Source organism: Macadamia integrifolia, chromosome 2 (assembly GCF_013358625.1).
Source record: "Macadamia integrifolia cultivar HAES 741 chromosome 2, SCU_Mint_v3, whole genome shotgun sequence".
NCBI lineage: Eukaryota > Viridiplantae > Streptophyta > Magnoliopsida > Proteales > Proteaceae > Macadamia > Macadamia integrifolia.
The window spans coordinates 25,250,312-25,276,594 of NC_056558.1; the positions used below are offsets into that span (position 1 = coordinate 25,250,312).

Sequence of the window (26,283 nt, forward strand, 5' to 3'; positions counted from 1 at the left end):
TGTATATTTAGTTATGAGAAGAAAATAAAAACAAATTAAAGTTTTTATAATTTCTCATATATTTCTTGTGTTTTTGGTAATTCTTTTATTTTTTTTAACCAAAAAAAAAATCATAATACCTAGGGGAATTTTAAAATTCAAAAATTGAACCTTCTCTTAGATTAAGACAAACCAAGCACAAAGATAAAATTTTAAATTAAGTTCTTTTCTTTTCTTTTATTCTCTTGATTACCAAACATGGCCTTGGAGTCAATGGTGTCAACCGGTCCGCTATAATACTAGGAGGAGTAATCCCCGACCTTTGATTCTCTCTCTTATCCTCTCCACACTCTCACTCCTTCTCATCTTGTCATCTCTCTACACCCCCTTTACATCCCTCTCCATGCTACACTTCTTTGCATCCCCAGCACACGAGTGGGATGAATTGGAGTCAAATCTCATATAGGAACAACAACGTGTCTCAACATATGAGAATTAATAACTATGTAGAAATTCAATTAACGATTTAGATTAATTTGATGTTATATTTATGATTATAGATAGAGTTTTGTGGAAGATAAGGATTCGGGTAGCCAATCCCTTGTAGGAACATTCATGTGATGCATCTTTGAATACTGTTATATCTTCTTTTACCCTCTTCTACCTATTTTCCTTTTTATTTTGTTTCATAATTTTGTTCATTCATTTCGGATCCATATAGCCAACCTCAATTAGTTATGATAAAATTATGTTTCTTATCGTATCTATGATTACAATATAAAATGTGAGAAAGAGATGGCAATACATGTTGCCATCACCCACTTTTTATTTTCAACCAAGATATGAGAAATGATAGTGTTTCAGTATCCCTTCAGCACAATGAATATATAACATTTTTCTTAAAAATGTAACAACAGACAAATCTTGAAGCAGACAATATAATAACAACAGGTCGAGTTTTCCTAATATCACAATGAATGGGAAATTGGGAATCCATCCACCATGGCCCATCGTGAAGCAGACAATAAGGGGGAGAAAGAGGGGTCATATCTAAACCGTTCCATCAGAGAAGTGTTGTCATGATCCTCAAATGAGAATCAAATGAGAAAAATAAAATTGGGTTCCTTGTCCGACTGCATAGCGTACACTATCACCTCATTTATCCCGAGAACATTCCACCCACTTAATGGTTCTCTCTCTCTTTTTCAAACAATGGGAGCGGTCAATAGACATTCCACCCGCTTCGGTGAAATTTCTGTTATGCAGCAAAAAGTTCCAAGGCGTCTGCTTGTTCGAGAAGACGCACGGAACCATTAAAATGCCTGTTCAGATTATGGAGGTTTTGCTATTCTAGAATGAGTTCTAAGCCTTTATTTTAGTTTCTGGGCAGTTCTATCACTTCGTTTTGATACGTTGTAGAGCTAGGAATCCATGGATTTAGGACTGGAGACTCCATTTATCAGTCGATCTAGATTATTTTATGGCGAAAAATCGTCTTTCTTTGTCGCTCGCAGTCGTTCTCTGAAAATCTCAGTCAGTAAACCCACTGGATTTATGTGCTATCGTAATCGAATTGGGACAAATAATCCCGACCCTTGTATCTCGAGAATTTCATGCACATCGAGGATCCAGGAAGCTAAGGTGATTGATGGCGAGCTTTGTTTGAAGCCGGTAGATAGAGAAAGCGAAGGTGTGATGGTTGGAGATTCTATCGTGGATCGGAACATAGATTTATTGGAGCTTTTGTTAAAGCGTGGATTTGTTTTTGGTGCAATGGTTTGTGGGATTTTTGTGCTTGGTTGCCAAAGAGCTCTTGCGATGGAAGTGGTTGGTAATGCGGGATACAGAGTTTTTGGACAGAGCGAACTGTTACTGAGAGGCGCTTGGCCCAATGTGTTGAAACTACTATGCGTATTCAAAGAGCAAGGTTTGCTTTTAGCGGCGCTTTTGGGTCTCTCTGCATTTTTTTCCTTGGCTGAGACTTCGATAACGACTTTATGGCCCTGGAAGGTACGCAAATTTCACAGAATTGGGTCTTTTTATTTATTTTTTCTTATTCTCGATGGTGTTCGTAGATTAGCCTGTGCATGCACCACAAAATGCAGAAGTAACAAAAAGGGAGAACACATTCATACTAAAAGTGAGGTTACAAGCTTCATGCTTTCTTATTACTGCTCTTATCACACCTTGTAATTTCTGTGAGGATTTTCGCCAGTGAGTCTTAATGATGTCTTGAGTGTGAACTCGTCACAAATCTAATGTCAAGATGGGGTCATCACGAAATCAATTTCCTTCTATCCCCTGCTGATTTGGCGAGTCAAATTTTCTGTCACTGTACCAGCAATTAAATAACCTGGAAGAAATTGTGGAAATGTTGAAGTGAATTGAACTAGAATATGTAGAAATGCAACCATAAAAACGATGCAAAAGGTAATGGAAAAAACAAGAACAAACAATGCGCACATGTTTATAAGGTTCGGCAAGATTGCCTACGTCCGTGGAGAGATGAGATTCTGCTTCACTATCAATAGAGAATAGGATTACAGTGCTTGTCCTCACACCTCTCAGAATTGCTTATAAAGAGAGTAACTCTCACTACAAATATATAGCGAAGAACCCTATCCCTCAAATAAAAAATTCGAGCAAGGGCCTGCGCGCCCCCTTACAACCCCGCTATGCGGGGGGAACCTACACCAGTACTTCCTGAATTAAATTGCGACAAAATACTAGACATCGTACACCAACAAAATATACATTGCAACAATAATTATTGAAGCTATTACGAAGCTTTTAGCCTCTTAGAAGCACAAAATCACAGTGTCATACGAGAATGACTTGTTGGCTTTTTGGATTTCTGGATTTCTGGATTTTGAATAGTGTGGTATTAAGATGGAGTTGGGCATATAGAGGACTGCCCAAACCCACCCAATCATAAACAGATTCTACTTGGCATGCAAGAGTAGCCCGTTTAAAAGTTGGGTTTTCTGATGGACATATAACTCCGGACCCTTGGCTCAACCCTTCTGACCCAGTCTAATTTGCCTCCCTTAATTATTATTTTTCTCTGATTTGGGTTCCCCCGCCCCTTCCTTTTTCTTTTGTTGTTGGGGGTGTTTGGCTGAATACAAAGTTGGAAGAGTTGGCAAAAGTTCTTGGACAATGCTTATGAGTACACTGAAGAACATAAAAAGTTGTCTTGGAATGAGACATAAGACAGAAAGGTAAAAAGAAAGAATGAAAAAACAAATTTAGTATAGGATCAATATGTAGAAAAATTAAATAATGAGAGACAAGAATCGAGAACATTTTCTCCCCATTACTTATGATTTGAGAGAAGGGTCTTAAAGGATTTGTCTTTGAGAACTTAGGAAGGATTAAAAAGGGCGTACCCAGTGCACGAGAATACCCCCACTGCGGGTTCTGGGAAGGGTCATAATGTACGCAGCCTTACTTCCACTTCGTGGAGAGGCTCTCTTGACTTGAACCTACAACCACTAGGTCACATTGGAGCAACCTGACCATTGCGCCTGCAAAACTATTTAGAAGGCATCATGGAATATGGGGGCCTGGGTTGCAACACAAAGTGGGAGTAGAACATACAATTAGGACATGTGATTTATTTCGTAATTCTTAGAAAATAGAACATGACAATGTCAACAAGAACAGGGGAAATCTAGATCTATTAGATTTGGCAGTTAAATGGGTGTGTTGGGTCTTTAATGTAGTGTTCTACCAATGCAATAACTGTGGTATATGTGGATTGCTGAAGTTAGAAGAAGGGAGAGGAGGACAATGCTCAATATCTTTAGGTCCACGGTTGAGGTGCTTTTCTTTGTCTTTTTCCCATTTTGACGATCTGTTGACCTGATGATTTGAGATTATAATTTGTTATGGGTAGAGTCTGAATTTACTTTTACAGAGTGAGACTTTCTAGTGTGTCTATGTGCTGATATTATCATCATACTCCATTTTTTCCTCCAAGGATTGGTGTCTGGTGACTACTCCTTCATGATCATTTATTTTGTTAACATGTTGACACATAATGCATCTGATTTCGATTACTGTCAAGTAATAATTTTCTACAGAATTGAATCCCATTTATTTATGTTGTTACTTGCAGCCGTGCAAAATGCTCAATTTGGTTTTGCATTTTAGATTTTGGAATTGATGAGCTCCTCTAGAAAGGCAGTATTATCCACCTTCTCAAGACTCTCTACTGGTTGCTGAAAATTTCCTGTATTTATAATATCCTGTTTCCATGATACGTCTTTCTATACTGCTTTACCTTGAAGTTCTATTATCCCCAAGTTTTTTCTTTTTAACCTCTCTTTTATGCTTCTTTACTTTCTAATTTCCATATTGGTCCATGTAGCCGACTCCATTTAGTTGGGATAAGGTTATGACTTATGATTGTTGTTGTTGCTAAATGAGAGCCATTGCTTATGTGTGAAGCAGGCCATGATGCGTTTCTTTATTTTCCTAATCTTTCTTAGATGATCCATCCTATGGTGTTCGGTGGTCACATTGTTTATATAAGATCTGTATATGGTTCTTTATCAGGTGCGTGAATTGGCTGAAAAAGAGCCTGAGAATGGTGTCTTCAGAATGCTTTGCAGTGATGTAACCCGGTTCCTGACAACTATTCTTATTGGCACCACGTACTATCTTTTACATAAGTTCTATTTTGATATTTTCTTAGATTTGAATTTCTTTTGTTGTTTCATCCCAACCTCGGAAGTCTTTCTTATGTGTTCATTTTATGATTTGTTTCCCAGCGTGGTCAATATTGGAGCTACTGCACTAGTCACAAAGGCAGCGACAAAAATGTTTGGTGAAGCTGGTGTTAGTGCTGCCACTGGAGTTATGACTGTATGTCACAATTTCTTCCATCAATTGAATCTCAAACTTGTGAATAGTTCAAGTCCCCAAAATGTTGGACATGCTTTTGGCGCTTGAATGGGCATATTTTTTGGTGCCTACCATGATACCATCAGCTCAAAGATCTTTTTGAAACATCTGTTGAAAAATTACTGTCTTTTATGAATGGCCAAAATATGTGAAGTTTTCAATGGCCATGATTTGAATTTTTTTTTTTTGTGTGGGGGGGGATTCCTCTAAAAAAATTTGAATATACACTAAAATGTGTGCTAAAAAAGCATCCCAATACTTTAAAAGCATCTTTTCCCTCTCTTGGGGCCATACCACCATTATGGATGAGAATGGAAAGGGAGGAAACCATGCAAAATCTGGTTCATCAACCACAACAGAAAAAGGTTACTTTTGACGTGAACTTCATTTTTTTTTTTTTCAAGGAAGATGGATTAGTATTATTTTTAAACCCCAAAGCCCTGAAACTTTCTTCTTCTTCTCCTTCTTCTTCTTGTTTTTAATTTTAAGAAAATCTTCTGCATCAAATTTGGTCATAGTTTAATTCTTCTTTTTTATTTTTTGGGTGGAAAGGTCATAGTTTAATTCATTGACAGAATCAACTAAACTAAACTTTTCTTGAATAATGTCAGGTTGCCGTTTTGCTCCTTACAGAAATCACTCCCAAAAGTATTGCTGTTCACCATGCCCCAGAGGTTGCTAGGTTTGTGGTAAGATTCAAAATTGGCTTCCCCCTCTTGAAACTGGAAAAAAATATTGCATTTAATAATAATTGATGTGCTCTGTCTTTACTTTAAACTTATGTTTTTTTTCTTTTAATTCCCCCCCCCCTCTTTTCTTTCTGGCTTCATCACACTTCAATATACAAGAGTTGTACAATTTATTTCACAAGTGTTTCTGCAATTCCTCTAGGTCAGACCAGTGGCATGGCTTTCCTTGATATTGTATCCTGCGGGAAGAGTTGTCACTTTTCTATCAATGGGAATGCTTAAAATGCTCGGGTTGAAAGGGAGAAGGTGTGTTATGTGCTTTTTTCCTTCTTTATTTATCATGATTCTTCTATAGGTATTCCTTTTAAGTGGTGCCACACTTTTTTTTTTTTTTTTTTTAAATATATTCAGTAGGTAATTCTTCTTACTTTTTGCTTATAGCTGAGCATAATTTTTTTTTTATTTCGTTGATATTCGTGGAAAACAGTAAAGAATTTTGAAAGGCAGAGAATGAACTTAGAAAAACTAGAGTCTAAAGAATGCCTTGTGTTCTTGGGCTGCTTAATAAGAAAAATCTCTTGAGATGGGGAGGGAAACCACATTCGCAGCAAAAAAAAAGAAAAAAAAGAAGGGGTGCACAATATAATAGTAATCCCAGTAATATTGTGCAAAATATTTTTCTTTGAAGATTAATGATGGCTTTGTGATTTGTTGTGGATATTTTTTTCTCCAATTCACGACAATAGTGACAGAAACAACAGGCAACAATTATTTGATGCTTGGAACTGAAAACTCATTGTGGTCATTGAGTCCTTCAACTATTCCATTTAGTTGAGATAACAGCCATAACCCATACCAATGAGCAAGGAGGTTCTGTACCTTGCAATTGCTATAAACTTATCCATCAACTTTGATCCCATTTGCGTTAAGATTTTAAGATTTTCTTAAATCCAAAATTTGAGGATCCATATTTTTCTTTTTTCTCTCTCTCTCTCCCCCCCCCCCATTTTTCTCCAAGGAAGTCTTGAATTTTGACCAATTTGGGTAGGTATGCAAAAATTTAATTCTGCAAGACATTCATTCTGACCACTTTCTCCTACCAATTGAGTCTGCTATGTCCAAGAGAAAAAGATGTTCAAAGGGGAGCACTTTCAGGATTGTTCTAATTAAATGGGGAGTCTCCAAAGGATCAATCTCTCACTTGAAACGCATTCTAAAGCATTGTGATATTGTTGGAGACCTCAGAGATCATTGGCCCTTGGCTCTAGGCTCAATGGAAGCTTAGAAGTTAGAACTCTATGAGAATGGTAGCCGAGAGAGAAATTTGGTCCTCATCACCCCCTGAAATGCTGGTGATTCTCGAAGCACTTGAATGGTGCTCTTTTAAGAGGCTGATAATTATCCTTTGGCATTTTATTGGGGTTTTCCTTAATGGAAGCCATGTGGTATATAGATAAGGAAGGCAGTGGTGTTGCCCTGATTTTTGCCATGCAATATATCAAGTGGGCCAATCTAGACCATTAGTGGGAAGAGAACAGCATGTATGTTCTTGTCAAATATGGATTGTACTTTAACTGTATGGGCCATCAAGTGTTGCAGCTTCTCCATTGTAAGGAAGGCAATTATGTATTCTAACTTTTCCTTTGTATTTTTATGTCTTAAATCTTGTGAAGATTTGTGTTTAGAACCTTTTTTATTGGCTTTATTTTGACTGTATAATGGATTTTGTTCGAACTTTGGACTCAAGCTTGTCACATGGGAAGGGGAGGCTGGGACCTACTTGTCAGTGAAATTTGGATCCCAACTGACCTGCCATGTAGCAGATACCGCCTGTGTTTAAATGCAAAGCAATACTAACAGTTTTGCTTCCACACTCCCACAAAACAAGAGCCATGATTTCTTTTTAATATAGTGATGAACGATGATTATATTTAAGAAGAAGGTGGGGAAGGAGTAAAGTGCAGCTCACCAAGAGCAATTCCTGTAAGGGAACATCAACATAAGGTGAAGCTTCCTACAAATTTTAGATCTAAACCACCTCCAATTTAGCTAATTTATCTGCAAGATAATGGCTTTCATTGAGTAACGCTGGAATGAAGCCGAAGCAGCTTTGATCTCTAACTTGACCCTTATGAGATTGGAGAACCTCCAAGGATCCAGATGTGCCTGATTTATTCATCCAATTACCCCAGCAGGGTCATCATCCCGCATAATATTATCAATGCCTTTAGCTAGCTAGAGCTAATCCAAGGTCATAAGGGGAAAAAAAAAGAAACTCTCGAAGAATCTCCCACCTATGGCCTTGAGAAATCAAATATTATTCAGACATCACTCTCTTTAATATCTCCTTCCATACCTGGGCCACTCTTACAGTGATCTGTCTTGAACTTTTTGGACTGGTCTGTAGTGCAAGAGCCTTATGTTCTTCTGCCCCCATATGTTTTAGAGTGTGGCAAGTTATGCTTCTCTCCAGAGATTGGTCATCTCTATGTCAATATTTTGCATATAGCTCAATCTGGAGTAAACGATCACAGAAAGTGATGCCAGACTTTTGAAACAGAGTTGTAAGGGATAGTAGTCAATTGTTTCACCATCTGCCCTACACATAGGGTAGAAAACACCAACCCATTTGCCTTTAGTCTCCTCTAGACAATCTTGCTGGTGATCTTTGTGTCAGCAGTCTTCCCACCACCTTAGATTTACGAGGGTTTGGGATTTTCCTATGAATTCATTGTGGAAAGGGATCTGTTCCCTATCCTACGCAAGCTACAGAGTACCATGAAAAAACATTCATTTCGTAAGTATCACTCCCTCTCATTCTGATGGCCCTAGAAATGAACAGATTGTGAGGACATCTAGATAACAACACTGTGAAGCTCTGAATCTTTAAACCACACCTAAAGTCCAAGTCTCAGAATATACCAGAGGACATCTAGATGACAACACTGTGAAGCTCTGAATCTTTAAACCACACCTAAAGTCCAAGTCTCAGAATATACCAGAGGCACTCACAATGGACCAGTCTATGTGACCCTCTTTATGTTTTGTCTTTTGTGCCCCATCACAATTATTCCTTACGGCTCTAGCTTTGTTAGAATGGAGAAGTTAATGTTGCATCACAGACTGTCCTTCAGTCTTAACTAGGTTGTGCTTAATTGCATATCCTGTGTACCCCTTTAAGTATTCCAGTTCGAAAACGGTATTATTGTTGGTGATAGTTCTTAGCAGTCATTCACGGGCCTTCTCTTCTTGAGAGGCTATTGTGACTCATTCTCCTTGTGCTATTTTCTCACACACTTCGCTTCTGTTAATGTAGTGAACCATCTGTTACTGAAGATGAGTTGAAGTTGATTTTGCGAGGGGCAGAGTTGAGTGGAGCAATAGAGGAGGAAGAACAGGTAATTGGGTACACTTTTTTCTAGTCCTGGTTAACTGTATGCTATTTCTTGGTTTCTTCTAGTTCAAAGTGTCTCTATATATACCTAATGCATTACAAGCAACCTGAAATGGGTATCTATAGAATTTAATTCCTTACAGAAATTTAGGAACTGACAAAAAATAGAAATTGAAAAAGCTATTTCAATTTTCAGGCTTCAAAATTATTGCTAGTAGAGGCGAGTTGTAATAATATGTCGACAATATGGGGGAGATGGTGGAGAATTTCCAATTCAAAGAGCGCTTCGTAATATCCAAAGTTCTTGGTTAACCCTTTGCAGCTAGCTACCTAGACAATTTACGTTGGGAGCCGAGGATAGAATATGTGGGTAAGAGGTTGGCTTTATGGAAAGGCAACTATTTTTCAAAAGGTGGCAGACTGATGCTCATAAAGTCTTGTTAGACTAGTATCCCAACTATTTCATGTCATTATTCAACCTGTGTATGTTGCTAATGGGGGGTTGGTTAGGGTATTTTCTCTTGAACAGTGGGGAGGATATGAACTAATTCCACTTGGTGGAATAGGATTTACTTTGTAACATAAATTTTGAGCTGGGGATTTGTAAGGCAATTCTCATGAGCCCTCCTTATAAAGTGGCAGTGATGTGGATCCGGAGTTCAAAAATCCAACTCGGATCTCACTAATGGACTTGCCCGAATAATACACAACTCAAGTAGTTAAGTGGATAACAATTCTGTATATTAATGAAGGCATTCTAACAATGGAAAGTTGCGATTCATGGGTAATAGTAAAGTTGTTTGAAAATGGCAAACTAGGAGTGGGAAATAACTTAATGACAAGATGTAAATATGGAGGGAAGGTGATTTATTTAACGGAGGCAAGAGGAATTAAATAAGACAGCCCAATGACATAAGAAGAGCTACTGTCTTCAACCTCCTAACACCCAAAACCAGAGGCAGAAAGATGGGGCTTTCTTGCAAGCGATGGATGCGGTTCTCTACGCAAGGCTTCAAATGTCATGGGAATTTGAGAGTAAGCTCACGGATTCCTGCTCTATCGACTCCAAACAACAGCAAACCCAAAGACCAGGTGATTCTTTTATATTAAATTCTTCAAATCGCAAGGGAGATGGGTATAGATCTGGTTATGGTTGTAGGTTAGTCTCTCAAAGCAGGGATATTCTTTGAAGATGAAAACCCATGGAGTTGGTATGCCTCCATATGGGAAACTTATGTTCATAATATTAAACTCAACAGGTCAGGGACGAAAAGAATCGATGAACTTGTTTTCTTCGGCCCAGTAAATTGGAAATAACAGGAAAGTGAAGACTTCGACAGAAACGCAATGAACAGTAAAAGAAGAAAGAGATAAGAATATTAATGAAGAAGAAGAAGCAAAGAGAGAGATGAGAGAGGTTTAGAGAGAAGAAGAGAGGGAGGAGACGAGAGCTCATGCTCACAATTGGTAACACGCAGGTAAAATGATCTTTAAAATTCAATTTTAATCCAAATCTTGCGTAGGCTACAGCATTGTATTTAAAGAGGAAATTAAAGACTCCTAATTGTAATCTAAAACTGGAGTTAAATTTGACTCTAATTTGGACTCACAAACTCCTAAATAGACTCTACCTCTAATTAGCCTATTAAAACTAAAACAGAAAATTACAAAATAAATCAAACTACTAAAAATCTAAATAAATAAATAAACCAAATATCATACTGAACCCAAAAATCAATTAGAGCCGTTTCATCTCCATCTGGGTTGCCTGATGGGTTTGGGCCAGTCCAAAGAATTGCTCCTACATCAGGCTTTGCCCTGTGGTGGGGTAAAACAGTCTGGATGACAGCCTCTGGAAACAGATTATTATCACCCAAAGTGTTGTATGAGAAGTGTTTGGGATACTGGTCATGGTCTTCTGACCCATGGTGTGGGGGCTTCGGAATAGTATTATTAAGCTTCTGGATACTAAGGTTATTTACTTATTTATTTTTTTTGGTGGGATTTTGACCCCTGGGGAAACCAAAATGTTTCGGCGAAATGGCCAAAATCCCAGTGAAATCTGGTCCGTTTTGGTGCCGAAAAAATGGAATTTTTCTCTGAAACTTCAAGGAGGCTAAGCATGAATATGCACATTTGAATCACTGGATTTAAAAAAAAAAAAAAAAAAAAAAAAAAAAATCCACTGTGGTAGTTTAACTTTGAACCCTAGGTTGCTAGTGTGTAGTGCAGCCTACTGTATCCTTTCCCTTTTATAACTTATTCTTTGGTAATTTAGTCATGCAACACACAAATCTTGAAATCGATGCTCCAATGTCGATTACCAAACCTTGATCTAGCAGCTAATAAAGTATTTAGGCTAAAAATCGGGGATTCCAGGTGTTTGCAAATCTTATGGGTGAAATGGTGAAGAGTTGAAATTTCAATGAAATGAGTCGAAATTCAGATTTTATATAGGAGGTCTGTATCATTTCGCTGAAAAGTGAAAGTCTTGGCAATTCATGTATCCTTTTTTTCCAGTTTCACAAACTTTTTGCCGAAATTTGGACATTTCGGTTGAAATTTTAAACCACGCTGGATACTTATGTGTAATATATTAAAAAATAGGGTTGAAATAACGTTAGGGAAGAACCTTTATTTAATTACCAACAATAATATTTTTCTATTCACGACTTCCGTCGAGATATAAAGAAACAACAGAAAGGCAAATGTAAATTCCGAAACAAAACAAAGTAAAACGAGTGTAACCATATGCATTCACCAAATTCCCAAGAAAAATGGGGAACAAGAATTACTTAAGTTCATCTGGCTGGTTTCTGAAAACTCCTTGCAGATGTTGGGCACATCCATCAAAGTTCTTTGAGTGAAGCTCATAGTATGAGAATGGTGCATGAGCACTCAGAAAAAACTCTTTCACATGTATTGGACACCAAGTATGAGCTTTCAATGGTCTTGGAACCTTTGTTGTATCCTATTTTCTCCATGCAGTATGGCTGTCAAAATGCTTTATTTATTGAATGTTCTTTTACTGTGGCTTTGGTAGTGAGGTGCTACTGTTTTGGCCATTCTCTTACAGGATATGATTGAAAATGTGTTAGAGATAAAAGATACCCATGTCAGGGAAGTGATGACACCCCTGGTAGATGTTGTTGCAATTGATGCTAGTGCAACACTTATCGACTTTCAGAACTTGTGGGTGACTTATCAATATTCGAGGTACTTCAGAGTTGTATATAGTGTGCGTGATTACTATGAATTCATACTTATTTTATTTTTATATGCTGATTATTATTTGGAAATATTCCTAGGGTGCCTGTTTTTGAGCAGCGTGTTGACAATATAGTTGGTGTTGCATATGCAATGGATCTGCTGGATTATGTCCAAAAGGTCAGCTAATTTTTTACAAAAAACTATGTAAATTATTTAATGAGTTGAAGAAGCATTCTCATTGCATGTGGAATTGTAATATGTTTGGTCTAAAGGGTGAGCTACTAGAAAGTTCTTTTGTGGGAGATATTGCACACAAGCCCGCATATTTTGTTCCAGGTAACCATTAATCCGTGTATCAATTGTTTAATTCCATCTTGTTTTATTGTGATGATGACTCTTGTTGTTCTGTGTTGATATACATGGTTGTAGCCCTTACTTCATAGCTCGAGCTTTTGGGATAAGCGGTTGTAACATGGTATCAAAGCCAGGAGGTCAGGTGTAAGGGGTTTATGTTTTGTGTTGTTGTTCCCCATGGTGCCACGTGACACTGTCATATGCAGAGCCGTGTGTGTGTGTATGGCCTGCATGTGTGGAGGTGTGTTATTGTGTATTGATATACATTGTTGAAGCCCTTGACAACTCGAGCTTTTGAGTAAGGGTTACAATAAATACACAACAGCACCCCCACACTTGAAGGCCCATTCACACGCACATGGATCTGCACGGGTGGGGGGTGGGTGGTGTTGTGTATTGAGATACATTGTTGTATCCCTTTAACTCGAGCTTTTGGGACAAGCAGTTGTAACAACTCTAAATTGTTGGTGTTATTAGCAGGGGAAGTACTGTACACTTTTCCCCAACACTAATTCCCCCGCTAATAATAAAGGGCGTACCCATTGCACGAGGCTCCTGCTACTGCAGGGTCTGGGGAGTGTCATAATGTACACAACCTTACCCCCATACATTATGACCCTACCCAGACCCTGCAGTGGCAGGAACCTAGTGCATTGGATACGCCTTTGTTATTAGCAAGTGAAGTAGTGTTGGGGAGAAATGTACAGTACTTCCCCTGCTAATAACACCGACATAAATATATTTTGCTATGGGTGCTTTTATTTTTTAGGTCAGAATTGCTAGGCATAGTATTCCTGTCCTTATATGAATAACTCACTTTATTTTAAAGAATTTGAAGTAAGATTATTAGAACTGGTCTGCTATCCAGACAGACAACATATATAAGTAAGAGCAGTTCATCCTCCCAAAACAATTAACAAAAGACCGAAAGAGAGAGAATCCAAGAAGTTCATCATTAGAAGGCCATCTGGACTACTTAATTCTTTGTGTGGATGGCTGTTGTTTCAGAATTGTATTATTTCTCGCTGTTTCATATTGTGCTTCTATTAAGCAAGATTTTTATAATGGTATTTCAGATTCAATGTCAGTATGGAATCTTCTTAGAGAGTTTCGCATCAGGAAGGTCCACATGGCCGTTGTTCTTAATGAATATGGCGGAACTGTGGGAGTATGTTCATTTCATTGCTGTTTTGTTTGAACGTCAATGCTTTATGTTTTGAAGCTGTCCATACTGCTGCCTGTTTTATTTCAAAACATAAATCGTCAAAGTAGATTGCATCATTACAATGATTAATTGCCAATATTGGTGGCAGTATCAGTAGTTAACATTATTGAATGCACATGTTATTCATCATTCATGTATAGCCAGAAAACTGATAACAGAACACTTAGGTGACTAGAGGTAATGTATATGGAGTTGATTTTTTTTAGGGTTGTGGTATATTTAACCGCTTCAAAGACAAGTTTCATGATCCCTGCTGAACTGTGTGGCCAGGAGCTGATGGCTGACCTGTGATGGTACCTGCATCTCCATTCTACCCAAAATGCCATGGTCAGATATGATGACATGGTGTGAGATATTTGTTACCATCTCTAAATGTGGAATGTGGACAATTTCTTTTCCTTTCTATTTTGATTCTTTCCCAATAGGTTATGCAGTATGCACCCATTACTTTGAAATGCTCACAAGTCAGACAGGTCTGCCTTTCTCTTTGTATTATACCAATTCATTCCAAAATCCAAAGTCACCCTATACTTTAGGTTCACACTCGGTTCTCATAGACTGGTAACTCCAAATTGAGTCTGGAATCACAGATTTTGTCTAGTGAAGACTTCTATTTCTGAAAATTTTTTGGCCCTATCATTCCAGTTGATTATCATTTTTCTTGGAATTTTCATATTATACAGCAATGTTCGCTTGAGAATCTGTTTTGAATCTCTATGTATATTATCAGAAACTTATTTGCAGGGAATACTACGTTTTATCTGCTGAAACCTTATGCATTTGTCTTCTCTTCTATGGATGAAGCAGATAGTAACTCTGGAAGATATTGTTGAAGAAATTGTTGGTGAAATCTTTGATGAGAATGATTCAAAGGTAAGACTTGAAGTAGGCCTTTGTCTGCATTTATGTACCAGTGGTGTAATGACATATTTTACCTTTGCTTGATTGTCCTCTTGGTGGGATCATTACCAAACCTACAAGGTATGGGGTCCAAGTGTTGGTGCTTTATCATCCACAATCCTTATTGATAACAATACATACTCTAATTTTCCTTGTGACAGGCTAACATTCTCTATCACCTTGACTACAACATGATCTGACATAGGATCAAGGAATGGCATAATCGAACAGAAATCTATGGACATATATATAATGAACCACAATCTAGAATGCAGATTGTAGAACAGTGAAACCATAAGAAATAGTCAATGGACATGATCTGACATAGGATCAAGGAATGGCATAATCGAACAGAAATCTATGGACATATATATAATGAACTACAATCTAGAATGCAGATTGTAAAACAGTGAAACCATAAGAAATAGTCAATGGAGAATATAATCGTAAAATATTCTAGTTTGCTGGACAAACGAAATTTGTGAGGCAATCTATATATAGTGGGAAATTGAGTTGGCTATAGGCAAATAATTCTGTGACTTGAACATGACGTAAGTATTCTGTAAAAGCTGACAGTCCAGGCTTGAAGAGGCAGCCCGGGGCGTAGAATAAAATAGTTCGGAATTTTCTTGGTTGATGAAATTTATAGAAATTGCTGTGGATATGCCCTGAATAAGGAGTATAGAAGAAAATAGACAATAAAAGGAGTGATGAAGGACTGGAGTTCATACCCCAAAGACTGGAAAGAAGAACTAGTATAGCATTAGGAAAGCAATTGGCCCAGAGGACCTAGAAAGAGAATATGTGCTGTTTATGAGAAATTGGAGAGTTAATAGATGCTGTTTGTAATATTTAAAACACTTAGTGGTACTACAAGTTGCAGGAAATAGGGTTTTAGGGGTCAGATTGGAGTAGGGTTTAGCCGGCCCCAATTAGTTGGGAAAAGGCTGAGTTATTATTGTTGTATTGGAGCTAGGGTTTAAGGGATTAAAGAATCAAGGAGAAATATGCTACGATTGACGAGAAAATAGGCCTTATAGAAGGTTAATGGTAGAAGGTTGAAGGTTCTGTTATAGCTCGGATGATAACAGAAAATCATGGGCGAAACTGCATGATTGACTGAATGATCGGTCAAGGTTTGGTTGGATTCTGGTTAGAATTCACAGGAGATTGATGGGAATTGGAAGTGCAGGCTTAAATGAGTTTAATGGTATTTTGATGAAGTACTTGAGAAATGGCCTTGAAGAAATGTTCAATGTCAAAGCTATAGCTTACCTTGCTCAAAGAAAGCTCCATCTTGGTTATCTCAGCAGATATTAGTACAAATCCCTAGCTATTAACTCCACATCTTGATTACCACTATAATACGTAATGGCTAGGACAAAATCTGGACTCTTATCTGCAAAAGGTTCTTATCTTGAAGTCTTGAACCAGAATTTCTTATAGAAGAAATTTAGCAAATTTTTATGGTAGTTCATTCCTGCTTTGTTGGTAAGTATTTCATCTGATTATGCTATGGCAAAGAGACCACACTCTACCTGTGTCATCTTCTTAGAGAAGATGGTTTTATACCAAGCTAGTGGGGACTTTTTTGTTGTCGAGGACTTTGGTTTTACACCCTCCGCCTCATCTAACTGAATAGTACTCCTAGTTGCATTATGGCTCATGGAAGGCTGATAATTTGTGGAGCAAAAAGCAAATGAAGAACTAATAAATACTCATGTTCTCACATTCTGACTATTAGTTACTAAAGATGCATATGATTTTTCAAGTGACTTTAATTACTTATGTCACCTGACCTCATTTTGTGACTAAAATACCCTAAAAACTAATAATCTAGAAGAAATCATTCCTGAAGTGGCTACATGACTTAACAGAATCTTGGGGGACCTTCTCTCTAGTTGAATGAAACTCACCATTTTTTTCCCTGCATGTGAATTTTTCCCTCTCTTAGATTTACTAGATTGACTGTGATTCCCATGAAGATTTCTTGTTTGTTAATCAAATTCTAAAGATTTACAGAAGCGGTTATCATCAGAGCCCCCTATACTTGACAGTAGCCAAGATTTCTCATTGCACCATTCAGACTAGTTACTTTTCCTTACGAAGTCCCTGAATGTACATTTGTTTTTGCAGCAACTCCTACATTTGGTAGTTGGCAGTATTAGTATTAGTAGTAGTAATGGCAGTATGCGTATAATGTAGAAGATGTGTTTTAGAGTTCTAGATCAATCAACTATGTTAGATTTTAACTTCTCATTTTTGTTATAAAATAAAATCATCGTAATGCATTTGCTTTTTTCTTAAATTTATCTTAGTGATTTCAATTTATTGTTTTAACTCGTTGCTTTTTTAGATTCAGATCATTTAAAACCTTAGTACAAAATGAGACCAGAGGATTAAACAGTAACTTATATACCAAAATGAGGGTAAACTGCGTTACATGAAGGGAAAAAACTATATCTATTTGATATGTGGTTGCACCTGGTGCAAATTTGCTGTGAAGTTTCCTTTGATTGCTTAGAAGGCATCAACTTCTACACCTCTGTCCGTAATTAATGCATCATAGACTACCACAAATCTGTACTTTGTCCTTCAACATTATATTATCTCGACTTTGAAACTGCAGTTGTGTTCGCTTTTATTTTTTCTTATATGGCTTTCCATATGGCAGGAGGAGATCCAGAGAAAAACCGGTTATGTTGCTATGCGAGGAGAGGGGATTTTTGATGTTGATGCAAATACATCAATAGATCAACTCTCTGAGGATCTAAATGTCAAAATGACAGAGGTTTGTCAAAGAATTGGTGGCTATTTTTCTCTTTAGTAATTTTGAGTTTTCCTTTTTCTTGTGTGTTGGATGTGATTATCCTTTTACTTATCTATTCATCTGTTGTTAATTTTGTAAGAGGTTGTCGACTGAAGTTATATGCGACATATTAATCTTGTTTTCCTGTCTGATAAGTAAGATCTTATATACGAAGTAGAATCATTTCCAGGAATACACTGATGCCAAAGAAACTGAAGTTGTGTGAAAGAGAAGTGATTGCTGAGCAACAACTTTCTTGAGTTGCTTATCCAAAATTACTTATCCAAAATGTAGAATGTACATATGAAAACCAGGTTAAGTAGGATCTAATATACGAGGTAGAATCATTTCAAGGAATACACTGATGCCAAAGAAACTAAAATTGTGTGAGAAAGAGTGATTGCCGAGCAACAACTTTCTTGCGTTGCTTATCCAAAATGTAGAAGGTACATATGAAAACTAGTTGGTGTCATTAAAAAAAAAAAGGATACTTTTGTTCATAATCTACTCCCATTCTTCAGCTCACATTTGTGGTTCTCTTCCCAGTTTGGACTGATTTGCCCTTCTCCTCAGGTTGGGTATCCAGGCCGGTCTGTAGAAGTTCTTTTAGGCCATGTGGGCCCTGATTGATGCCCTTTTGGGCTTTTGTATACTTTTTGGGTTTGTAAATTCCCCTTTTGGGGCTATATTTCCCCTCCCCCTGCTCTTAATGCATTTTTCTATTCACCCAAAAAAAAAAAAAAAAAAAATGTCACATTTGGTATTTTTTCATTAAAATTCCTGCTTTTGCTGCATTCTACTTTTTGGTACGGGTTTCATGGAACCAAAATTCGTTCCTCTATCAAAATAAATTTCATTGGTCTATAGAAATTTCCCTTTCATTGATGGATGGGGTTTGAAAGAATTGTTCTAAATGTCAGAAACTGCAATCTGTTCCTGCTTTTTCAGGAATTTCAGATTCTAATAATTAAAGAACAAAAGAGTTTAATGGCTGTTGAGTCAGAGTAGTTGTAGTTTCTTTGAAGCAAAGGAGCTTAGGATTTCGGTTTAGTAATTTCCCACTCTCCCTATTTGATTTATTGAATTGTAAGACCTTTTTGAAATAAAGAAATTATATTATTATAATTTTATTTTTTAATCAATGAGTGTTTATGATTTCTTTTATGTGTCTCGATAGAAATATGTTTAAGAAATCAAGTCAAATATGCTAGTGTAAAATAATTTTAAATAGTCCTCCACAAAATTATTTCTTGAGAATATTACAGCCAGATCTGGATTTATTTAAGCAGTTGGGACATTTAAGTGGTTGAGTTAATTGGCACTTTACGATCTTAAGCTGTGGCTTGGATCTGGGCTCTTTTCTTCACTTCGCGAAATTTTAGAATTGGTGTTTGACTAGAAGGTAGATAACAGATCTCTTCATGAATTTCATAAAGCTCCCTTTGTTTCAACAGGGAAAAAAAAGTTTTGTGGAAATATTTTATAAAAGCCAGCTTTTTTCTGTTTGTACATGATGAGCATATTTGTGCATAGTTGGGTGAGGAAAAGAATCAAGCCATATGATGTGGGTGGTGTGCTCCATGAGCGACAATTGTATCACTGACTAAGATGCCACCACTTTTTTGGGTAACTGGAAAACAATGTCCAAAAAAATGAATTGGAAGTTCTCAAATTTTTGTATTGTACTTCAGTAAAATAATTTCTGGGTCTTTTTTTTTTTTTTTTTTTTTGGGGGGGGGGGTTGTCGTGGTATACTACTTTCCTTTGCTTTTAATACAATTCCCATTAAATAATTTCCATTGAATCAACATTAGACTTGAAGAATCCTTCTCTGACAGTCATTATTAGGTGGCTCACATTTTTTACCAGTGCATTTGGCATATAACCACAATTCTAACTTTGTGCTGTTAAAACTATAAGGAGTTCCTTTGTTCGTGGGATTTTTGTCATGATATTCGATTAAATCAGGATAAGAGTCCAAACTGAGGGGAGAACAACCAGAGAACATGATTGTAATCCATAGTCCTGGTGGATCATAGATCCATAGGCCATAGTCATCCTGGTTAAGTATATTTTACCTTTAGTCCCTTCACAATCTGCCATGCTTATGTCTCTTCTAGAGTCTATGGATCTTAAACTACCATGTCATTGTACTGGCCTTTCATCCTGACTTTTAATCTGACTGAGATCATGATTGCTAACATGGTTGCGCATATAAAGTACATCGTATATGTTGAGTTGGGAATCTCCTTGAGGAAGTGCTTTCCATAGTTTTGGTAGCTGTTCAATGGGCTGTAGTCCTTCAATCCTGAAAGGATTGGGAGGCAGGTGTGGCTGCTCTAGAGCTTACATGGGTTTTTGAATGGGCTGCCCTTACTTCTTTCATTCATATTAGCAAGAAGTGAGCAGGTAAAAACTACAATCATTCAACCCTGACTGGCAGAAAAATGCTAGCCCTTTATGCAATTCCTTCATCAGGAATAGCAGGCTAGCGCTCATAGAGCTGAGAAGGACCACTCTCTCCATTTCTTCCCAAGTCAGAAATGGTGAGCTGTGGGGGATGTTTGGCACATAGTCAAGAGAAACTCAAGAAATGGTTGTGCGTACAAGTCCATGCCTTATTTATCTGTGTATTATTTTTGTATAGTAAACCATATCTGTTCTGCTAATCTCTTTTTCTCTCTCCACACACATCCCCCACATATGCACTTGTACTTTGGATTAATGAATTCTGACATACACATTACATCCTCTCCAATCAGGGCCATCAGTATGAGACTGTATCAGGTTTTATCTGTCAGGCATTTGGATATATCCCCAGGACAGGCGAGACTATCAAAGTGGTACTTGAAAATGCAAATCGCGAGGAGAATGATGAATTTAATGAACCAGAATCTGATCACCACGATCAGAAGGAAAAATATCATATTTTTAAACTTGAGGTATGGCTTAAAACGGTAGTGTAGATGTAGTTGTTTGGTAGTTTGACTAGAGTATATTGTTCATTTTCGTTATATTTCTTCAAATTTATTTAGCATTGTTTACAGTCTGGGCCTAGGTCTTTGATTACTCCATCATGGTAGATTTCTGTCTAGGAATTTGTTTCTACTTTCATTTTAATCCTTGAATAAATTAAGTGAAGATAACAAGTGGAGGGACCCATAACTAAAACCCTGGGTATATGAATGGTAGCGAAATAAATGGAGGGAGTCGCATTGGAAGACCAGGACACTGGACAATTAGCTCTGAGAAGGAGTTTTATGGCCTGAGTTATTTTGGTTGAATTGTTATTTTACCGAATTATTTGCAGACCACCAAAAAAAGATGCAAATCTTTCGGAGTGATTTTGATTCAAGCAGAATTATTCATGATATGACCTTGGTTTGAGCAATCATGTTTACCAGAGTGGCATATCCCATTAGGTTGCCTCAGACAGGTGTATCATGGAATCAAAGGTTTTGCTTTCTTGGATCTCCATGAAGCTAAAGCATGACATCTTACTAGGTACAAGCTAAACAGGACTTGATTGCGAGACCTATAATTTAGTAACCGTCCTTAGTCTCAAAAGTTTTGATTAACAGAATTAATTGGTAAATGATTTAGAAATTTGAGTGGTTTGGTTCTATCAAATTTCTAATCCTTACATTCTTGCCCATCTCTATTTACGTAAGTGCATCTCAGATGCCTATCAAAACTGTTCAGTTTGATAGCACCTACATTCTGTGTCACTACAACACAGAATGTGCTAAAATTGAGGAAGACTAGCCATGCAAAAAGGGTGATTTACGAACTCTACAAACCATCCCTCCTATTTGCACACTGGTCTTAAATTTATCCCTTCCCCCCCTCCCCCCATTTTAAAGCCCATATATAAGTATATCTTCCTCTTATCAGTTACACAAACGGGGAGGGATGGTATAGTGCAATCGTAATTTATTCTTATTTTTTCTGTTTGACTTGAATTCAGCATCTTCTCAAGTCTAACTATTAGTTGAGGTTTATTCAGTTTTTGCATATGATTTCCTAATTTTTGGCTTTTTATATTTACTTTCCACTCCTTGATTTTCACTTTAGATCCATTTCTTTTTCTTGACATCTCTTCTGATGTTAGTGAATGAAACAACACAAAATTTTTAAAAATGGGGACCCAGAAAGTCTAATGATTTTTATATTTAGAAGATTTGAAAAGAGGGGGAGGGGGAGGGGAGAATGTGAAGCAAATTAAAGTTTTATAAAACCCGCCAAGGTACAATCAGACATCTCTTTAATGGATCAAGATGATCGTCATCGGTTAATTTAGTTGCAGAAAATTTTGTTTAAATAAATGTGATTTTCCATAATATAAACTGCCATTATCAGCACATCATCTTATCTTGTTGTGGGTAGGTTTTATTTGCATGCATCCTGTCAGGCAATTGGGATGTTTCATTTTTTATTGGAAAATATGAAACTTTGTCATCAGCTGCTCTTCTGCATACTGAGTATCATAATAAATTCATCCATAATTGGGGCGACTTTCGCCAATACTTTCTTAATATAGTCTAATTTCCTCATGTGTTGCAGATATTGGCAGGTAATGCAAGGAAGGTAAGTGCTGTCCGATTTGAACGAATAAACCAGGATAAGGCAACATTAGAGACCAAACAAGTAACTTGCTTGGTACCCAGAATCATGAAAAGGAAATGGGGGAATGACGAAGGCTCGGATAAGGGTGACTACAATGAGATTCCATTTCAAGAGAGACAAGAGGATGGCCTCTCTGTTGATGTAATTTCTGAACATGAAGATGTTACAATAATAGAAACTAAACAGTAGTTACATACTCCCTCATCATCCCTTTGATACAGCAGCAAAAATAGATAAAGAGAGAACAAAAAGAAGAAAAAATAAGAAGGGAAATTGGCTACAGATGAAGAGAAGTATCGATGTCGGTATCTTCAAAATTATTCGATGTGTGAATGTTGGCTTTATCTTTGGGCCAAAAGTTCATCAACAGAGGGGTCTCAACAGCTTGAAAATTGGCATGGTTGACTCGTGAATTGGTTTGGCGGGATAAGGAACCTTGTTGAGGTGGCCCAGGTGGAAATATCAATTCAGAATGGAAGAATAGCCTGGCTGTCTCATGATCCATGGTAGGAGTGATTCTTTCAGGCTCAACAAACCATCTCAAGAGCTCTCTTTCTTCCCTCATGGCCTTCACCCTCTGCAACTGCCTGAACCTCTCTTGCAGGAGAACAATGGAGGAACTGATAGCAGTAGTATCCTTGCTTTGCCTACCCATTGGTGGGACTACGTGTGTTGTGGCTTAGACTGATGGGAGTGATTTTTTACAGAGCCTTAAAATGCTGTGTGGCTATAAATATAGGAAAGTGATATTGTCTTCTAGCACATATATATCATTTTAAGCCTTATAATGGATTCTGTATAATCTTAAAAGAGAGTAGAATCGGCAGCTGAGGTGCAAAGTCCAACAAAGTAAGGTTATATGGTTAATCTAAGCAGTGTGGGGTTGGTGGTTATGGAGAGGGCCCAGAAACACTGTTTATAGGAGAAAAGGGTGAGAGATAAAGTCCAAGTAATGTGGAAGTTAGCATATGGAATGTCTTGTTAGAAGAATAAATTTTGAAGTCTTGCTTTGTCTGCTCCTCTTACAGAACTCTCTCTCTCTCTCTCTCTCTCTCTCTCTCTCTCTCTTAGTGAGAGAATAGAAGAGGAGAGAAGAGATGTCCAGAGAAGACAAAAGTAGAGTAGGGAATAATTTTTGGAGTTGATTATGTTTCATTTGAACCCACATATGGCTGAGAAAGAAGGAGAACCCACCTGTCTCTCTCACTAGCCTGGGAATAGGAAGAGAATCCATCTGCCCACCGGGATTTTTGGGGGTTTGTCCGGGTGGGGGACACAATGAGTCCATGACTTCTCTGGGTTTCCATATAGGCTAGCTCATGAAAAGGCGGGGGGGTGGGGGGGAAGGGTCCTACCCAAGCCTAACCTATTTGGCCTTTCACTTCTTAACGTTTTCTCTTTTGTCTTTGAGTTCGTGGAAGGTAATGGCATGGAGTGTAGAAAGCTATAGATGCTGTTGTCGCTACAGATGCCTCTTCCTACAAACCAACATTCCTTTATTTGGCTCCATTATTTATTTTCATTCATTTTAAGCTCTCGATGTTGCTGTGAGCATGTTTTCTACCTTCTACTTTCTACTTTCTAGCATCGGTTTTGAATCGGCCGAAGTCGATACCTATAACTGGTCAATCTCATATTGGTGGAACTAGGGGTGTCAATTCCTAAACCGAACCGGTAAAATCGGCCGGACCGAACCAATAACAATTTGGACCGAATCGAACCTAAGCCTTATTGGTTCGGTTCGGTTTTGAGTATTGCAACCCCAAAACCAAACCGAACCGCACCGAAAATCGGATGAACCCGAAACCAAACCGAAATCGGCTCAAAACCCGGACCGAAACTGAAACCAACCGGTAAGAAACCGAAACACTCCAAAATTGATTTAAAAAAAATCAAAATTTGCATAGTTTTGTATACATTTGTATGGAAAGTCGAATCCAAACTAGACCAAAAACCAAAACCAACCCGGTTACAAATCGATTTAAGAAATCGAAGTTCAGCAGTTCAGCATTTGGTTGTTTCCTAATGGCTTCATACCGGTTTAAAAAACCGATCCAAACTGAAATGAACCTGATAAATCCAAACCGGTACCAACCCGAACCCAAACCGCACCGAAGCCGACACCGGACCGAAACCGATAAATCCTTAATGGGTCGGTTTCGGTCAGTTCCAAAGTCACACCGAAACCGGTGGAACCGGATCGAAACCGCACCAACCCGGACCGTTGACACCCCTAGGTGGAACAGTTCTTAGGCTGCATTTGATAGTCATCCGAAAAAATGTTTCTAAAGTCATCTTGTTTTACGAGAACAAGAAAATGGAATCTTCCATTTGTTGTCTATAGTTCATTTTTTCGTTTTTCTTGAAACGTAAGAAAAAAAAAAACCAGAAACAAGAAATGTTGGAACGTGATGATCATGTTCCAACATTTGAGTTTCGTTTCAAAACGGAATTTTGACACAGAAATGAAAAAATCTGGTTTTGACACAAAATGTCATTTCTGGAACAGAACGACTACCAAACGTAGCTTTAGTAAGGATTAAATTTGTCCATGGGTCTTTTATTGGGTGTTGAACAGTTGACTTGGAACTAGTATAGACAAGGGGAATTCAGTTGTTTAATTTATAAAATAAAATAAAAAGAAAGAAAAAAGCATTGCGATGGTCCCTACAGATGTGTTCACGCAATGTGATTTTTGCTGCCCAGTGTTAATGTCAAAGTGAAGAATTTCAATCAAGGGCGGGCAAATGACAAGAGTAACTATGACTCTCTTAAGATAGTTAAATGCCTCGTCATATTATTAGTGATATGCATAAATGGATTAATGAGAATTCCACCGTTCTTGTTTACCATCCAGTGATATCACAGCCAAGGAATGGACTTGGCAAAATCAGCGAGAAAAAAAAAACCCTTTTGAACTCGACTCAACATTGATTGAAACCGGTACAGATACTAATTTTCAATACTTAAAACCATGGCTGTGAGTAGGAAGGCACGCAATTGATGGGTTAACCCTAAAAATTCATAGTGCCTTTTGATACGCATGAGCGTGACTAGAAAAATCAGCATCGCATCAGTTGGATCAGTCAAATATTTAAGAGGTCCCGACCTCAGATCTGGGCATCAATGATATTCTGAACTGCCTCATCCCTGGTTTACTTCTCAGTCGAGGGATTTAAAAATCGGAATCAGATCAGCTGAACTTGAGCATTAATAGCACAAAAATAATGAACGAGACAACTTGCGATCTACCAATCCACAAAATTTAAATCTGATCCAATCATTTACTGGGTAGATATTTAAGCCATTCTGAAAAGATTTGCTCTCTTTTAAAAATGGTCAACTGTTCCCTGATCTACGCAAACAATATAACTCGCCTAATCTTTAAATTTTGTTATACTACTAAGAGATTTAAGAAATTGCATGGATCAATCGTTTACCATCCCATGTATGTCCATGCATCCTCTTGGTAACCTGTTAAACCTCTTCAATCTCTTCGTAGTTTAAACTTTTAATACTTAATTTTGTCACGAGACAAACTCTGATTAGGCTGAGGCTTTCTACCAAAATTTGGCCTCATCTGACTTACCACGTGCCACGAAATAAGTGCAGACCAGAGAGCCCTCAACCTTAAAAATATCTCCTAGGGGAAAATTAACAAAGACCATGATGCAAAAGCTAGTCCATCTCCACTGTCTACTTTTCCTCTTAACAGATGACCGTGTAAGATGGGAGAGGAAGAAGATAGAAACAGAAGACCTTCTAAACTGAGTACTGAAACATCTCAATGGCATGGTCGACCTGTTATCGGTTTCTTCACATTGTATCCTTCAACAGTTCTTCCAAACCACAAAGTCCCATTAGAATGAAATTCACAAAGACTAGAGTCAAGGTAGATAAATGATGAATGATCACACACAAGCAACAATGTCCTCATACCAAACAATAGGAGCAATATAGGAGCATTCTTTTTATTTCCCTTCTTATGCAATAGGAACAATTTAAGGGAAATCCACATTGTAGGCTGAGCGGTTCGAGTGATAACAATGCGAAGACCCCGTCAAAATCGTGATCGTCCATCCTACGGTATTATGTTGGGGATAAGCTGGACCACACCTAACTCCAACAATGAACAATTCCCAAGGGGTAGTAGTTCAGTTGGTCAACACCTCAAAATTAAGAAGTCATG

The 26,283-nt window shown here is 37.7% G+C and overlaps 1 protein-coding gene across 1 annotated transcript; it reads left to right on the top strand.

Moving 5' to 3' along the window:
- The first annotated feature begins 1,121 nt into the window (after positions 1–1,121).
- On the top strand, positions 1,122–22,904 carry LOC122069728 (putative DUF21 domain-containing protein At3g13070, chloroplastic). The gene is made up of 14 exons (XM_042633795.1): positions 1,122–1,989; positions 4,540–4,637; positions 4,755–4,848; positions 5,499–5,576; positions 5,779–5,882; positions 8,893–8,974; positions 12,047–12,186; positions 12,279–12,357; positions 12,453–12,516; positions 13,611–13,702; positions 14,567–14,632; positions 17,334–17,450; positions 20,231–20,410; positions 22,032–22,904. Exons 1-14 carry the CDS (start codon positions 1,411–1,413, stop codon positions 22,281–22,283), a joined length of 2,025 nt encoding a protein of 674 aa, XP_042489729.1. The 5' UTR covers positions 1,122–1,410; the 3' UTR covers positions 22,284–22,904.
- The last annotated feature ends 3,379 nt before the right edge of the window (positions 22,905–26,283 follow it).

Coding starts and splice junctions, on each gene's coding strand:
- LOC122069728 (XM_042633795.1), top strand. CDS start 1,411: ATGGATTTAGGACTGGAGACTCCATTTATCAGTCGATCTAGATTATTT. Junction 12,358..12,452: donor TGCTGGATTATGTCCAAAAG/GTCAGCTAATTT, acceptor TTTGGTCTAAAG/GGTGAGCTACTAGAAAGTTC. Junction 12,517..13,610: donor GCCCGCATATTTTGTTCCAG/GTAACCATTAAT, acceptor ATGGTATTTCAG/ATTCAATGTCAGTATGGAAT.